Below are 16,535 nucleotides of genomic sequence, written 5' to 3' on the forward strand. Positions count from 1 at the left end.
TTATGGTGAGTCTGATTAATTCTCTGAGTTTTTGTAGCAGTTTTGAATCACTTTGGGGACATTTACTCAATAATGAGACAAATATTTGTTGAAAAAAGATGTACAGAGACATTTTGTAGTTTGTGAAGCTGACTGAGGCAAAACTGGTCCCACTCTAAGGGGTAGTTAGGGCCACAACACCTGACGCTGAGCCACGTGTGCCTGACCCACTCTGCCGGCACCACGAGCTCTTCCTCGTGTGCAGTCTCTCCACCAGAATGATCTTGGGAGCTTCATGAAGTGGGTAGCATGTGAGCAAGCGTGCAGAGGAGGCTGAGATTTCTACAGACATTCCAGGGAGGGCAAAAGGGAGGCAAGATAAGATGTGGCCAAAGAAATGGGGAACATTTTAATTTAACTGGACTTCAGGACACACAGACAGGAGTAGCAAGAGAGGACACAGGGAGTTCACTGAGGTCACCCTGGTAAAGACCTTAATGCCTGAGAACCAGGCAAAGGTACTGGATTTTATTTTGGAAGGCTTATATTCTGGGCAAGTGGGAAGGGGGCGAGGGGAGAGGAGGCCAGATCAAGACGCCAAGCAAGCAGTTTGACACGTGGTCCTGGCGCCTAAGTGGAGGACTCAGGCTTCATGAAACTGCATTTGTTGAAACTGTGGACATCAATAAAAATCATTGAGGGACATAGCATGACAAGACAAAGAAAGCCCAATACCAGGCTCTTACTCCAAGGTGTTCAGAAGACAGAAGAAAGGGTGGGAAGCAGAATCTTGGCAGTACCTCCACCTGGTGGGTGGGAGGAATAGTAAATGCAGAGCAGTGAGGAAGGGTCAATCAATTATCAGTATCTGTAAAGGGCTCTGTAGGTGACAAGCTATTTCCATGCACCACCCATTGCTCTTCACCATAGTCCAGTGCAGTGGCATGCAGTTGGCGTTATCATTCCCATTCCACAAATGGGAAACCAGAGGCTCCAAGGTTAGAAAGCCTGCCCAAGACATCCCAGCCAATTAGTGAAGCCAGAAGCAGAGCCTGGTGATCTGCACAAATCTGTCACCTTGACCGACCCAGTGTTTACACCCGGATGGCCAAGGTTAACAAAGGCCTGGGCAAAGCTCAAAGGCTCAGCACAGACATCAATAACTGGCAAGGCTGGGGGAGGAGGCAGATGAGAACAGGGCTGGTTCTGATGGCTGCTCTGAGACAGGGAGCAGCAGTGACTGCTGATGAGGATGTCAATTATCAGGAGTAGATGGGACAGACACCAGTGATTAACTGGACATAAGGACAGCAAAAGAGGCAAATCTGAGTCTGGAAAATGGCAAAGGCTGTGCATCGTTGACCTGGCCTGGCTTCTATATTAATGGCATCCTAAGGTAGAATACCTCCCAAGAACTCTATAAAAGATTTCTGACCCCTGCCACAAACATGCCAGCCAGAAAGGGCTCAAAGATGACAAAGATGAGAGGAGACAGGAAACACTAATCCAGTTGATTTCAGCAGTGGGGTGGGGATGAACTTTGATTCCTGGGGACTGGCAGTCCCTTTCTGGCCTGTATGTGAGGACAGAAAGGTATTCCTTCCTCTGACCACCTTCTTTCTGGGGAGCCCTGGCCTCCAGAGGCCACCTGAAGTGGATACTTTCAGTGACTAGGACCCTGCCCTTTTACGTATCTAGGAAAGGGTGAGAACTTTCAAAAAATACTTTCCTAAGAAACTAAGGGAAAAACAACAATACATACCCCAAGCAAGAAAACACAGAGGCAAGGAAATGGATGAGTTCACACAATACAGATGCCTTTGGTCATCTGTGACTAACACCTGGCCATAGTTAGGATTGCCAAGCAAGGCTCTCTAGGCACAGACAAGCCCACTGACTTTTCTGTGATGCCATCTGGGGAAAGGAGGGTCACCTCTGATGTATCTTGACCTGGGTCCAGGCAGAAGAAGCAGGTACTTTTTTTCCTTCCTTTTTTTAGAAACAGTTATTCTTAACACAAGTAATTTTCAGGGCTCACCTTGCAAAAAAGCCTGGTGTGAACCCACGGCCACAAATGTCCTTCTGACTTTGCCTCTGTCCTTAGTAACTTATGCTCTAAATTCCTTTAAAAATGGGATTATCACTTTTAATGCAAATGTAGAGGTTAAAATAACATATACTCAGGAGTGGTATACCATTCATTCATTCACCAGCACTTACTGGATGTCTCCTATGTGCTAAAGCCTGCGTGCTGTACTGAAGAAACAGGCATGCGTCAAACAGCCCTTCAAAAAGCTTGCCTTTCAGGGTCTCCCTGGTGGCACAGGCGGTTGAACGCCATGCTGTGAAGCTGTCCACAGCCTCTGCAGCGCTGGTTCAATCCCAGCCGGCCGGCGAAGGTCCTACATGGAGTGGCAGACCTCTCCTGTCTTGCCCGCTGCTCCCTTCAGCAGTGTATTTCAGTCCTTCTGCCTGTTCTGTTCCCCGCTCTGTCTCTGGTGAATTCTCTCACCCTCCTGCGATTCTGGCCTGTACCCCAGTTCTTGTATAAATAAAAATCTTGGGGAAAAAAGGGAGCTTGCCTTTCAGCGAGAAAAATCAAATTATGCCCTTTCTGCCTCCGCTGCTGCAATGGCACCCGTGAAAAAACTTGTGGCGAAGGGGGGCAAAAAAAAGAGTTCACCCTTGACTGCACCCACCCCATAGAAGATGTAATCAGGGATGCTGCCAACTCTGAGCAGTTTCTTCAGGAGTGAATCACAGTGAACGGGAAGGCCGGGAATCTTGGTAGAGGGGCCATGACCATTGAACGGAGCAAGAGCAAGATCACTGTAACTTCTGAGGTGCCTTTTTCCAAAAGGTATTTGAAATATCTCACCAAAAAATATGTGAAGAAGAACAATCTACGTGACTGGCTGCACGTAGTTGCTAACAGCAAAGAGAATTACGAATTACGTTGCTTCCAGATTAACCAGGATGAAGAGGAGGAGGAAGATGAGGATTAAAGCTCATTTACCTGGAATATTTTATATGAGTTCTTGAATAAAACTTGGGAACCAAAAAAAAAAAAAGAAAAGAAAAGAAAAATCAAATCATAATTAGTGTCAACTGATGAACCAAGTACACTAGAATAAATGCAAGATGGGTGGACCTGGTCACATGGCAGGGACAAGCTCTGTGGAGGGCAGGAGGGGCCGGGAGTTTGGCAGATGCAGCACTGGCCAAGAGTCTTCCAGAATGTGCATGTGAAGCACCAAATTCAGGTCTGCCTTGATGGGACCAGCCAAGGTAATTGTCACCAATGGGCATTGAGGATAAACTCCGTGGCACAAGAATTGGGAGGTTGAGCCAGCAGAGTAGTTTTCTAAGTGTACACGGGGGCGTGCAGGGAGCACACTGTGGGTAATTAAGTCTTTTCTTCAGGCAAAATAATCTTAAAATATGGTGGCTACTGAGGGCCCAAATGTAAAGTGAAACTTCCTCAGAGTAAAGTATGTGTGCCCCAAGGCCAAACGTCTCCAGGCAAGTTACTAAAAATTCATTTGTGAGAAATAAGCAGGACCTTGGAGTTGCCCCAGAATAAGGTCAAAAGAAAAAGCACTGATTCTTTGCAACCCAAGAGCACAGTCACTAGCAGGGCCATCACAATGCCTAGCTGCTGCCATTTAAAATTTTAAAAGTGACTTTGAGCTAATCACCAACTTAATTTGATCCATAAAGATCATGACACAGTTTTATGATCTCTGTCATCCTCTTCTCCTGGCATGGGGAAGCCCCCAGAAGCTCTGGGGGATTCAGAACTCCTTTAAGGAACTTTGGTCAGCCCCACTGAGACTCGGCTCCTCCCTATACCCTTTCCTGACAGGTGCATGGATTTTTTTCCATGTTCCCTAGAGGAGCTAATAGTTATTTTCCAGTTGCCACCAAAACAAAAACACAAAAAAATAAAATAAAACAACAAATCCCAAACCTGTTACTCAGGGTAAGTGCAAAAACGGACACATAGGGTCAGAAGAAATGAGCCTAGCAGGGTAGGGGAAGGAAAGAGAGGACCAGGACAACTAGTGACGGACCCGCCTGGGTGAGCTCTGACCCCCGAGGGTCACCCCTCTTTTGCTGATTATCCTGGTTGCTCCTGCTTCTCTGAAAGTCTGTTTCCTGAGTGGCTCCTCTTCCCTGCCCGTCTCTGCAGTGAGCATCTCTAAGACACACTTGTCTCCTGCCTGCCCACCCCATTTCCCAGAACATGCTCCCTCAGAAAATGCCGTGGGCTCACTGCTGGGCAAGCTTCCACTCTGGCTTCCACTGTTCTTCCCACCACACAGAATCCTGGAAGCCTGGGTGGGGCAGGGCCACGCGAACCCACTGATGCCTCAGGTCCTCCACCCGGTACTTCAGCCTGCTTTGGAGCCCAGCCCCAGTGATTCTGGACCTGATAGGCTGCTGTGGACCTCTGACCTCCCAGCAGTACATGCGCTCCCTGCTGGTGTCCTGGTTATTTACTCACTGGCCTTCGAAAGGCGCCCAACCCTCCTGGTATCTCCCCCAACCCCACCCACATCCTTCCTCCATTGACTCCCCTTGTGAGAAGAAGCCTGGGGCCCAGATAGCCAGCCCCACCTGGACCCTGGTGCCTCACTTACAGAGTGGCCTCGCATCTGGGTTGCAGCCTTCTGGAAATGTGGCATCATCCTCTTGCACATGCTGCACCCTAGTCACGGGCAGGAGCAAAACCAAAGTCAGTTATCATGGGTGCTTGGCCCTGCACTCACCTCTACCTAGCAAGCATTTGTCCAGCCTCCAGAAGTACAGGGTCAGAGGCAGAGGCCCTGGCCCCAGAGTGTTCACAATTTTGGTGGCACAGCGGTCACTCAGTAAATGGTGGACTAACAAATGTGACACAGCTGGAGAAGGACAGAGCACTGCATAACTAGAGCTAATAGTGAGTTAAACAGGAATGTGGAGACCCAGAAAAGATATCAGGAAAGCACCTCCCGTCATTTCATGCACAACTAGAAGCCTCACTTCCTAGTCAGGAGCTGCCAACGACCCAAGTCAAATGCCATTACTAAGAAAATGTACAACCACAAATACAATGACTTCTGGGATTTTCATACTTCTTTTCTTTCATTAGCAAAGATAATTAACGCAGTGACTGGAGGCCAACCGGTGGGTGCTAGCTCTGGTCCTGGGGAGAAAGTACCGTGAACAGACAGGAACCTGGGTCTCATCTCCTGTCAATTTGTGAGGCAGATCACCTCCTTTCTCTGGGCTGTAGTTCCTTGGGGCCAAAGAGGGGGGTGCATGAGAAAACCCCCAGTTCTGTGTTATCTTTGACTCAGGGGTTCTGTAGCCCACCACATACATCCTCTTTTCCTGGGGTGGTGATTCAGAACCAAGATAGTCAAGCTCCAAACACTCACTGTGACGTGACCTGAACCTCATTTATACCCGTCCCTTTTCTACAACCAGAACAGGCTACGTTTGGGCACTGACACCACAGGACATAGGCAGCAGTTTCCTCAGACAGGAGTTCTGACAGGCCAGGGGTTACTCTTTCTGACAGCGGCTCTGCTGCAATACAAGCTTGAGATGCATCTGAGGGCTGCAGAAACCAAAGCCGGCATTAGGCTCCATCTCGTCTCAACAGGACACATCAGGAACAGGGCCACCCAGTGGCATTTTGACAAACTCTAATCCATGTTAGGTTCACGCCTTGTCAGGCCGTGGGCAGAGTAATACATATCAGAGAGGTGCACCCATCAGGCCAGATACAGATACTGGAAGACTGGGAGCAGATCAAATACCCTGGGACCACCAGAATCTCCCTCTGCAGCACCAAGACTACCAGATAAGGTGCAATGTGGGATATTTTGACATATCGAAGTCCATGGCTCCCTCCCCCACATTCCTGCCTGACATACAGATAGCCACACACCAGCCTATTAAGCCTGGACTTAAGTTCAGGGTCAGAGACTGGGAGACACAGGAGTGCAGCAGCTGTTGTGAGGTTACCCAAAGCCTGAGCCATGGCACCTGTCGTCAGAGCATAAGACATGCCTGATCTTCAGTAGCTGCACCTTCCCCACAATCATAGTGAAAGGGGAATAATCCCCACTGTGGGGATTATCAAAGAAGAGAATGGAAACAGGAAGGACATGCCAACTCCTCCAGATGCCCAGGATCCACCAGGTGGACGCCAGTGGGAGGGAGGCCATAGTGGAAGGAGCTCACGACTTCCACTCATAGTGGAAGGAGACCACAACTGGGGTCTGCATCTCCCTTTATCCACCTGCTGCTAGTGTGACCTTTGGCATAGATGGCCTGAGTCTCAGCTTCTCTACCTGCTGAGTGGAGGCAGCACCTGCCCTGCAGGCAGAGGAGAGCCATGAGGCAGGCAGAACTGGGCACCAATGGGGGAGGCTCAGTGACTACAGCCCTGAGAGTTTGCCTCCTGGTCCACGGCAGAAAAAACTGTCCTGAGGGACAAAGGATGCCACTCTCCTCCCCAGGAAGGAAATAAGTGGGGGACACTGACCACCCCTCATCTACTCTTCACTCTGTGACTCGATGAGATGGTAGGAGTCTGACACCCACTGAGCCACGTTCATCAGTCAGGACCTTAAATGATGACCAGTCCCCACATGTGTGGCTTCTCTTTTTGAGTTCTGCCTGTCTGCAACCTGCAGCAACATTACCCCCCATGTTCCCCAAACAGCAGGTAAGCGGCCAGCTGTCCCTGTGAGCTGAGGCCAGCAGTTCTGAGGAGAGAAGTTACTGGGAGGAATAGGAGATGGAAGAGTAAAAGGAAGCTACAGACCAAATCAGTTTCCAATTTAATTTTATAAAAAATAGAGATGGTACTATGATTTTCCAGCAGATTCAACAGAGAGGCAAAAGAAGAGATAAGACTAATTATCACCCTCAAATTTCAAAAGTTATAGCATTCAGCCCTTCTATTTTCCCATTGAGTCACCAAACATCTACTGAATAAACAATAAGTCCTGGGGACCCAGAGTCCCAATGTGGTCGGAGTCCTAAAAGACTCCCAGTTAGGGCATTGGGGTGTTTCCCAGGAATAAGCCTAATTATGAGGTGATAAGAGCTGGACTGGACTAGTGTAATAATGTCACAAGTTTGCTTTATCAGGAGCAATCAGGAATCCTGAGGTTCCCTTGTACCCAAGAAGCCATTTGATTCAACCCCCCATGGCAGGTTTGAACTTAATGCTCTTGAGCTTTCTCCCTCCCTCTGCCAGTACTAACTGCTCTGTGACACCTACAAGGAAACTAACTCCTCTACAAAGCTTTCTATTATATAAAGATAATAATTATGCTTGCCTCTCTCCTGCTGTGATGAGTAGGATGGGCACGCTGCCAGACAGCCTGGAGAGTGGGAGGTGGTGATGGCACACATTCAGTGCCAACTGCTAGTGAACCGCTCTTTGTAAGTGATTAACTAGTGTCATTATACTAGAACCAGCACGGTTATGCCTTGATCCTGCCTTGTGACATGTACTATAAACTCACACACATTGCTTGAGTCTCACTAACCAATGTGTTGAGTCCTGAAGGGTTCTGAGATAAACCAAAGGAGGCCTTATCCTCAAGGGTCAGCATGGGCAGGAGAGTCCTACAGCACCACATGGCTGGGCAGTTAACAAGATCCATCAGAGGGAAAACAAAAAGGTGAAACCAACCAATAGTAATGATGGGCGGGTCTTTGCTCAAAGAGCTCCTCAGGAAGGGGAACTGAGGAGGGTTTTCAAGAGAAAAGAGAAGCCCAGGGCATCCCTGGTGGCACAAGGGGTTAAGCACCTCACTATGATGTGATCTGCAGCCTCTGCAGCACAAGTTTGATCCCCAGACAGCCAGAGAGAAACCCACATGGTGAAGCAGACGTCTCCTGTCTCGCCTGCTGCTCCCCTCAGCAGTGTGTTTCAGTCAGTCTGCCTGTTCTGTTCCCCACTCTGTCTCTGGAGAATCCACTCACCCCACCCCCCGCATCTCTGGCTTGTACCCCAGCTCTTGTATGTATAAGTAAATAAATCTTTTTAAAAAAAAAGAGAGAGAAGCCCAGTGACCCACCCTGGGAGCCACTGTCAGGCCTGGGCACAGCCACCTCCAACCATACACAGCCAGCTCTCTCCAGCTTTTAGACCTCTGGTTTCCTGAAGAGCATGTACAGAATCACAGCCCAAGGGCCTTACACAGGCTTTAACCCAGTGTTTTCCAATCTGCAGACCCAAACACTGCAGGGGTGGCCCAGAGAGTGAATTTTGAGCCCTCTTGGGATATACCATCAACTATTCAATTTTGCTGTTTCAAGCCTGAAAGCAGCCAGCCACAGACAAAGTGTAAACAAATTGGCTGTGTTCCAACAAAAACTTATTTACCAAAAAGGCAGCCAGTCCATGGGCCATAATTTGCTGATCCCTTATTAGAGAGTTATGAAATTGTAGGAATAACCAATAACTTCATAATAAAACAGAACTAAAAGAAAATATGGTGTGTGCTATGTCTGGTAGAGTGGATGGCAAGCAGTAAAGGTTACCATGGTTTTGTGAAACTTCTGTTTCAGCTTATTTATATGTAATTTAAATAACTGCACCGTAAAGGGTTGCAATATAAATATTTTTAATACTGTGAAATGCAATCCAAAAGTGTTAAAACCACTGATCTGAGCCCATCCATTTTCTCAAAAGGTATAGAAACTGAGACCCAGAAAGGTGAAGGACTTGGCTAAGGTCACTCAGCTTGCTGGCAGCATAGCTGAAATCATAACCCAAATCTTCTGGTTCTCATCTGCTGTTCGTATGGCCCTTACCACACACATAAAGACTGAAAACAGGGCCTCCCTGCTGGCGCAGCGGGTTGAGCACCACGCTGTGAAGCTGTCCACAGCCTCTGCAGCACAAGTTCGATTCCCGGCCAGGGAGATACCCACATGGAGCAGCAGACCTCTCCTGCCTCGCCCGTTGCTCCCCTCAGCAGTGTATTTCAGTCAGTCTGCCTGTTCTGTTCCCCACTCTGTCTCTGGTGAATCCTCTCAACCCTGCATCTCTGGCCTATACTCCAATTCTTGTATGCAAAAATAAGTCTTTAAAAAAAAAAAAGACTGAAAACAAATATCGGCCTCCTTTCTCCCTGGTTGGAACTCCCTTGCCCCCGCCCTGGTGGCACCAGCAGAATCAGAGATGCACAAGCTGTTGCCCAGAGGCAGATGAGGCTGTGGATGGTGGGCAGCAGCATGGCCAAGGGGTGGCAAAGCAGCAGCAGGACCTCAGAGAGCACATCCAAAATCAGGGCAGGGCTCCATCAGGGCTCAAGGTAGGCAGCAAAGGGGCTTTGGGCTCACAGGAGGAGAGGGGCAGGGGAAGGCGAGGAACCTTGAGAGGAGACCCCAGTTGTAGCTGATTGGCACTCAGCTCCACCTCTTCTCAGGGTGAGGAGAGCAGAAGGATGTGACTCTAGTGAGAGAAAACCTGTATGGATAGCAGGAGACAGGTGCCAGATGAAGAGAAGGGAAAGGAAAGAGTCTAGACAGGGATGGGCTGAGTGATGATACTGCAGTTTTGAGTGAGAGACCTGAGCTAGTTCCCAGTTCCCACCACTCTTCCTCCCCTCACCCCACTGCTAAAAATGGCTCAAAAGACATAGGTCACTCACAGGGGGCATAGAACATCATCAGCAGCGGCTTCTCTTCCTTCTTCAGGAGGCGTCTGAAGTCCTGAGGCACAAACAGATAACACCACAGGTCACACACAACAATGGAGAGAGCATCCCTCCAGGAACCCCGCCATGGTGGGAGGAGCAGGGCAGGCACTGACTTGAGGCTGAGGGATGCAACGCACAGCCAGGGCATATCAGGAGCTGGAAGAATCTTCTGGAAAAAGATTGTCCAGACAATATCTATTCCAGGAATATTACAGATGAGGAAGCTGAGGCCCCAAGGGGACAAATGGCTTGCCAAAGGTCACCAGGTGGGATGACCTTGTCTGGACCAAGCAACCAACTTTACTTGAACAATTAAAAGGCTACAAGGAGCCGTGTGTGTCCCGTGAGGCTGTTCACCAGGCCACTCATTCACCTTGCTCTACAGAAGTGTTTGTTGAGGTGAGGGGTCATTGTTCTCGTGTAGATCTGACTTGGCTAGCTAGGGAACTGCTGGTAACTAACTGGGGGATAACCAAGGCTGACTAATCTCTTTTCCCAGCTCCAGTTTCACCCCCATTCACCACCCCAAGGAGTCTGCTGTGCTTACAGGCGCATGAGGATAAAGTATGCCCAGACCCACCCCACCCAGGAGGTTACAAGCTAATGGATCACTTAGTGCCTGGCCTCTTCTGAGGCAATATGTAGTTATTTGTTAAACAAATACTATAAATGTAAAAAGACAAATGGTCACAACAGTACTAAGGTAGACACTCCAGTCACTCCAGTGTAAAGCAGGGAAGGAGATTTTTCTTCCAATGTGCACTAAGGATGTACAGGAAAAAGCAAATCGATCATGGACTGTGGTGACAAACCATGATAGACCTATTTTGAACAAAATAAGCTCCTCTAACCAGTTTCCACGGAAGGAAAAACCACAGAGGTTTTTTTCTCTTTTGAATAAAGGAAAATAAGAGGAAATTTCAAAATGCATCTTTCTGGCAGCAAAAAAGCATTAGATAAATAAATGATAGTACATTAATCCCACACAATGGAATACAATTGCATCATTAAAAGCGAGGGAGAGGAATATTTAATGTCACAATAAGACGTGCACATTGCATTAAGTATCTGGGGGAGCAAGTTACAAAACAGTAAATAAAAATGTAATGACACTTTAGTGAGTAAAGATGTTTATGTCTGTATTACATTGAAAGCCTGAATGACGACAGAGAACTCCAGCAGTGGACATCTCTCAACAGGAAGGACCAGAGTGATATTTTCCCCTTTTGTGCTTAAGCTGCATTTTCTAAATTTTCAATGATGAATTTATATTACTTAAAATTACTTAAAATTAATTACTTAGAATTATTATTTCCAGTTAGATTTTAAAAAATACCAACATTTTGTGGAAATTGAAAACATTTTATAATAAATTCTGAAAACAATTTCTTTTGTTTACACAACTCGAGGGTTAAAGCACTCATTTTAAGACAGATTAGTAACTAAGATCTTTGGCCCTTATTAAAGAGTGAAGGATGAAAACACTTTGAAAATGATCTCTGGAATCCCTGGAGATGAAATTAGGTAAAAGGTCTAAGAAGAAAAGGCTTTTCAGAGTGTATAGCAATTTGGTCTCATATCCTGAGTACTAACAAATATTATATTACAGTCAAAGATATTTAGCTACTTTAGCTAAGTGTGGAACTCTAAGCTTTCAAGTATGAATTGGCAATTTAAACCTGAATTTGGAACTTTCAGTTATTTCATGTGAAGATCCTATTGGTAGAAGAGCAGCTATACCTGAAATGTTCATATGAGAGAAAATAGCATAATGTAGGACAAGGGGATTGCCTACAGATGTGGAAAAAATATTCTGCCTAATATTTCTTTTTTTTTTTAAAGACTTATTTATTTATTTGTTTGTTTATTTATTTATACAAGCACTGGGTACAGTCAGAAGCGCGGGAGGGTGAGAGAATTCACCAGAGCCAGAGCGGGGAGCAGAGCAGGCAGAAGGACCGAAGTACACTGCTGAGGGGAGCAGCGGGAGGCAGGAGAGGTCTGTGCGCCATGTGGGACCCTCCTCTGGTGGCCGGGGAGCAGCCGGGGATCGAACCGGTGCTGCAGAGGCTGTGGGCAGCTTCGCAATCCAGCGTTCAACTGCTGCGCCACCAGGGAGGCCTTCTGCCTAATATTTCTACAGTTACACGAGAACAAGCTTAGGAATTTCAGGAGACAAACATTTGGGGAGGGAAGGTGGCAGACAGCCCCTTTCCAGAGAGGTTAAAAACATCTGTTATCATATAATCTCTCCAGGAGACATGATCAGTTTGAGTTGTTTGTTTTTGCCTACCCAGTGCAGAGAAATGCAGGTGCCTAGCCCCTTAACTGGAATTGCCACACACCCACTTGGTTGGTCCATGATGATCACACAATCCCTCCTTCAGAAAGTATAAATGGCATCATTTTCTCTAAAAGTCAATGATTTTAAATGAAAAGAGAGAGAAGGCAGAAGAAGATAAAGCTATGTTTTGATGTTATCAGGGTAACATGCCATGCTGCTCCCCGCATCTACAGAAAACCCTGCTTGCCTCACTGACCCCTGGAAATGTAACAAAGAAGGTCCGGTCCATCCCCTTCAAGGCACAGTCAAGCAAATAAGGCACATGAGTGTGCACGACACAAACACTGCACATGTGGAGGGCGCACATACAGGTCAGAGGGGCTGGCCACTGTCAGGAAGAGAAGGCTTGTACAGAGACCAAACATGAGAACCATGGTGTGTCCCCAAACCCCACTCTGTCAAAACCTGGAAACTGAAGCTGAGGAAAGTAAATAATTTGCTCAAAGTTATGCAGTGATTCAGAATTGTAAAACCCGACCCCAGTCTTTGGAAATCCAACTCAAATCTCTGAGATTATTTTTACAAAAAAAAAAGCAGAATTCACTTTAAAAACTAACCACAAAGCCAAATCCTAGCAACAAGTGGATACATAACAAGGAGAAGATATTTAAACTAATATAAAGAAAATCTAAACATGTTAAAATGCATCAAGTAAGGTGGTGAAGAACGGAGAAAGCTCTCAGGAGCCAGCCTGTGATCACCCGTTGGTTCTGTCATGGAGCTGGGAAACAGAATCAAGTATTAGCACCCTGATCCAGCTTCCTTGAAGGAAAGCACAATCAGTCCCTAATTCTCCCATTTCTAAGCTCCAGAGGCATGTCTTCTTTCAACTCTGGTATGATGAGAAATAAATTACCTTTTCACTGTCAATGTGAACAACATCTTTGGCTCCAGGATCTTCCTCCCATAGTGGGGGCCCCTTTGGATCCTTCAGAAATGCCACTAAGGACTGAAGAAAAGAAAAGAGATGGTAAAACACATTTTAGCCAAAGAGATGGGAGATCAAGAACCTGTTCTTAACCTGCCGGAGACCCAAGTGCCTGGAATGGGCTGCATGTGGCACATGGGCAAACATTTCGGGTGTGCAGTGACTCATGGCCCTAAGAATGCATCGCCACACCAGGCTTTTTCAATCACTTAACCATACTCTAGTCAGCTGATCTATACTTGCTATGCCACTTCATGGTCAGGAAAAAAAAAGTGGAAATGTGAGACAATTAGTGGGCTTATTCAGAGACACACTACTGCTCCTACTAAACCTCATTTCCTCCAGTCTCTCCAATCCAGCCCTATCCACATTCAGACAGCCACTCAAACTGTCAACTCCACAGGCAGGTAATTACACTGACTTGAAACCTCCTCAGTATCTCATGATGTAAAACGCTTTGGGGGTGCTTTAAATCCTGACCACCCTCTGTGGGGTCCTAGCAGGAAGCCCATGGGGCAGGGTGTGCATCTCTGTGACCACTCTGTTGCTAGACTTCTCTTCCCAAAGGCCTCCCTTTTGTATTGCCTCGGAGGAAGAGCTGACAAACACCTTCAGGATGAAGGGCTTAAACTAGCCTTTGTCATTGGGAGAACTGTGTCAAATCCATACTTCCTTTGGAGAGACACATGCAGGTAGGATGGAAGGGGCAAGGCCCTGCGCTCCAGTCCCTCACACTGCACTGATCTAGCTTTCCTTTCCCCTCAGATAGCTGCTTGGGAACTGGTGCTCAAAGTCAACGAGAACCAGGAAGATGTTCCAGAAACCGACCAAACCTCTATCCCTCCAATCCCGGACAGGAGTGACTGGCCTCCATGTCAACAGACAGAGCCCTAGATGTCCCCCAATTTGATGAAGAAAGAATCTGTTACTTCTTTCAACAATGATCAAGTGACAGTGAGCGGATGAGCTGGGAGAGGGTCTGAAGTGAGAAAGGGAAACAACCTCTTTGCAAGAGGGCTGTGCATCCCAATCACTGGTCACACACAGAGGACCTCAGTGAGGTTTAGTATTTCTGGAGACTCCCATTTGGAACAAGCTCCTATGGGAGAGTGGGAGGCAGCCAAGATTTGGTAGGATTTCATTCAGGTAATGGTCCCTGTTGGTCCAAATGGAGCTGCAAAATGCCTCCTGGCAAGAGAAGGGCTGTTTCCACATCACAAAGGCAGATCACCTTTTCTCAGCTCCTTTTCAAAGCCTCACTGTGACAATATAAGCCAAAATGGAACTGGCAGGGCCCCACCCATAGCTGCAGAGGCAGCTGCCTACCCAGGCCATGTGAGTAAGAGGCTTACAGGTGTCCATCTGCCTGTTAGAAAGACCTGGTGCAGTGATCTCAGTCTAGGGAGCACAGAAGACTTCTGGGGTCTGTTAAACCCCAGACATGAAAACATTTACTTTAATTTATGCACACACATGGCTTCTAGGGAGAAAGTTCACAGTTTTCAGGTGATTCTCAGTGGGTCTAGGAACCCAAAATAAATTAGGAACTATGCTCTTTGGGGACTCCTGTTCCCACACCAGCATAAGCTGAGTTAAAAGGTTCACAGCCTCCCCATTCCCTACCCCCCAAGCTCTGCTTCATATCAAGAAAAAAAAAAAGATGAATGTGGACAGAAAAAGGAAATAAATTGCCTCTTTTAATGTAACAATTGAAACATTCATACTAGTAATCTTTTTGCTTTTTAGGTGGAGATAATTCTTGCTTAACTCAAGTTGAATAACCCCACCCAAGGGTCCTCTCAAAATTACCCTAATTAACAAGATCTTGGGTGGAAAAGTCTCCAGGGAGCAATACCTGGAACCCCATCCTCAGTTAGCCCATTTTGGGTACTCTGAATCTCAGGGAAATGGCCTAATAGCATACCTTAGAACTAAGGACATGGTCCTGGCTGGGAAAGCACACTTATAGCTACAGGGCCTTGGGAGAAAGTCATTAGAGGGCCACATGAATTTCAGCTTCCAGCTACCAGTGGGCCTCAGCACTTACACATTTCATGGATTTTGCTGGATAGACTGCTGACAATCAAAAGGCCATTTATAACACAGGGAACTCTTCAAGTTTCCAACTCTTATCCACACTTAATCTGGCCCCTGGAATCATTTAAAGACCACAGCATTGTCCCTATGACCAGGGACCTACCAGACAGAACATGATGACAACATCAACAGCTAGAGCCTGAGCCTGCAGACCATGCCCCTGTCCTGCCACAGGTGCGTCCATTTACCTGGACAAAAAGGCTCAGGAGAAACCTTGAAAGGAAAACTAATCCTTGACAAGGGAGCTCTGGTCTCGGCTGCTCCTGCTGAAAAGCAGAGCTATCAGGCAGTCATGGGGATGCTGGCCCTGTGGGCTCTGGGGACCCAGGATGCCCTGCCTCTGCTAAAGACACTGATCTTGTACAACATACAGCCCATTTCTCCAGCTTGTTGATGTAGAAATCACAGAAAGATGTGGGCAAGCGGATTCCACACACCTAGGCTTTGTAAAGAGGGGGAAGAAGGCCAGGACTTGGCTTCCCCCACCCAGGCCAGCTCAGTCCACCTATGGTTCTCGCTCCTTTCTTGCAACTACAGTTCTGAGCAGCTGCAAGTTCTGCTCCATGATCTCACAACTAACTCCTCAGAAGGCCTGGCCCGATTAAATATAAACTCAACACAGCCTCCAAAACAAAACAAAGAACCACCACCCCCTCCTTCCATCACTACATAAGTACTTCCCTTACCCACCCCGCTCAATCTTGTTCCTTGGGGAGCATGTGTTCTTCCCAAGAATTTCAGTTGATGTTTTAATACAACAAAAGAGGGGTTAAGCAACTCTAGTTGGTAGAATTTCTCTAGGTGTCTAAGTGGGGGTGATGATGATGAGTAATCAGGCTAAGTCCATATAAGGCAAAAGCTGCAGCAACTTTAAAAAGAATGAGTGTTAGCAGATAAACAAGAAATGATCAAGGAAGTGGGGGCGCTACCCAGGGAGTGTGATGCACTGACAGCTGCACAGATAGATGGAAAGACAGGAAGAACAGGAGACACTGATGAAGAAAAGGAGACAGAGAGAGAAGCACAGGTTCCAACCCAGCGTGAGAAGCGAGAGAGTCTGAGAGAGTGAGTTTCGCACAGTTGGGACTAGGAGAAATAGAGGGCCCCAGCATGGCAGGAGAATCCCACCTGAACAGGAGGTAGGATAAGACTGGTTTGAAGAGAGAAAGTGTACATTGAAGGAGGAGAATCCAAAGGCAGTGGAAGAACTCAAGGCTGGAGCAGCTGCTTTGCATGAACAAAGTCACAAGAACTTCACAGTTATATTCACTGATGTTTTACATCTACTTCCAAGTTAGATTTATAGTGGGAATATCTCAGTGACATCAGCCCACAGGGGCCAACCACTGTGGGCTACCAGAGATAAGGGAGGGCTTGAAGGCATAGCAAAGGGAGACTCAGGCTTGCGGAGTGGACAAATATGATGTGACATGCCTCACTGGACCACTGCTGAAAAATTCACAGATTTACC

General features: G+C 47.1%; 1 protein-coding gene and 1 pseudogene across 1 annotated transcript in view; one reads left to right on the plus strand and one right to left on the minus strand.

Moving 5' to 3' along the window:
• PDIA5 (protein disulfide isomerase family A member 5) overlaps positions 1–16,535 on the minus strand; it is an 87,542-nt gene that overhangs the window by 35,820 nt on the left and 35,187 nt on the right. The window contains exons 6-8 of the mRNA XM_054700512.1: positions 12,896–12,988; positions 9,648–9,708; positions 4,623–4,690 (exon numbers count right to left, since the gene is read on the minus strand). Coding sequence (XP_054556487.1) covers positions 4,623–4,690; positions 9,648–9,708; positions 12,896–12,988 — 222 coding nt within the window. The remainder of the gene's footprint in view (positions 1–4,622; positions 4,691–9,647; positions 9,709–12,895; positions 12,989–16,535) is intronic.
• LOC119257459 (60S ribosomal protein L22-like) lies at positions 2,611–3,053 on the plus strand (annotated as a pseudogene).

Source organism: Talpa occidentalis, unplaced genomic scaffold, assembly GCF_014898055.3.
Source record: "Talpa occidentalis isolate TD23 unplaced genomic scaffold, MPIMG_talOcc4v2.1 talOcc4.4, whole genome shotgun sequence".
NCBI classification, from domain to species: domain Eukaryota; kingdom Metazoa; phylum Chordata; class Mammalia; order Eulipotyphla; family Talpidae; genus Talpa; species Talpa occidentalis.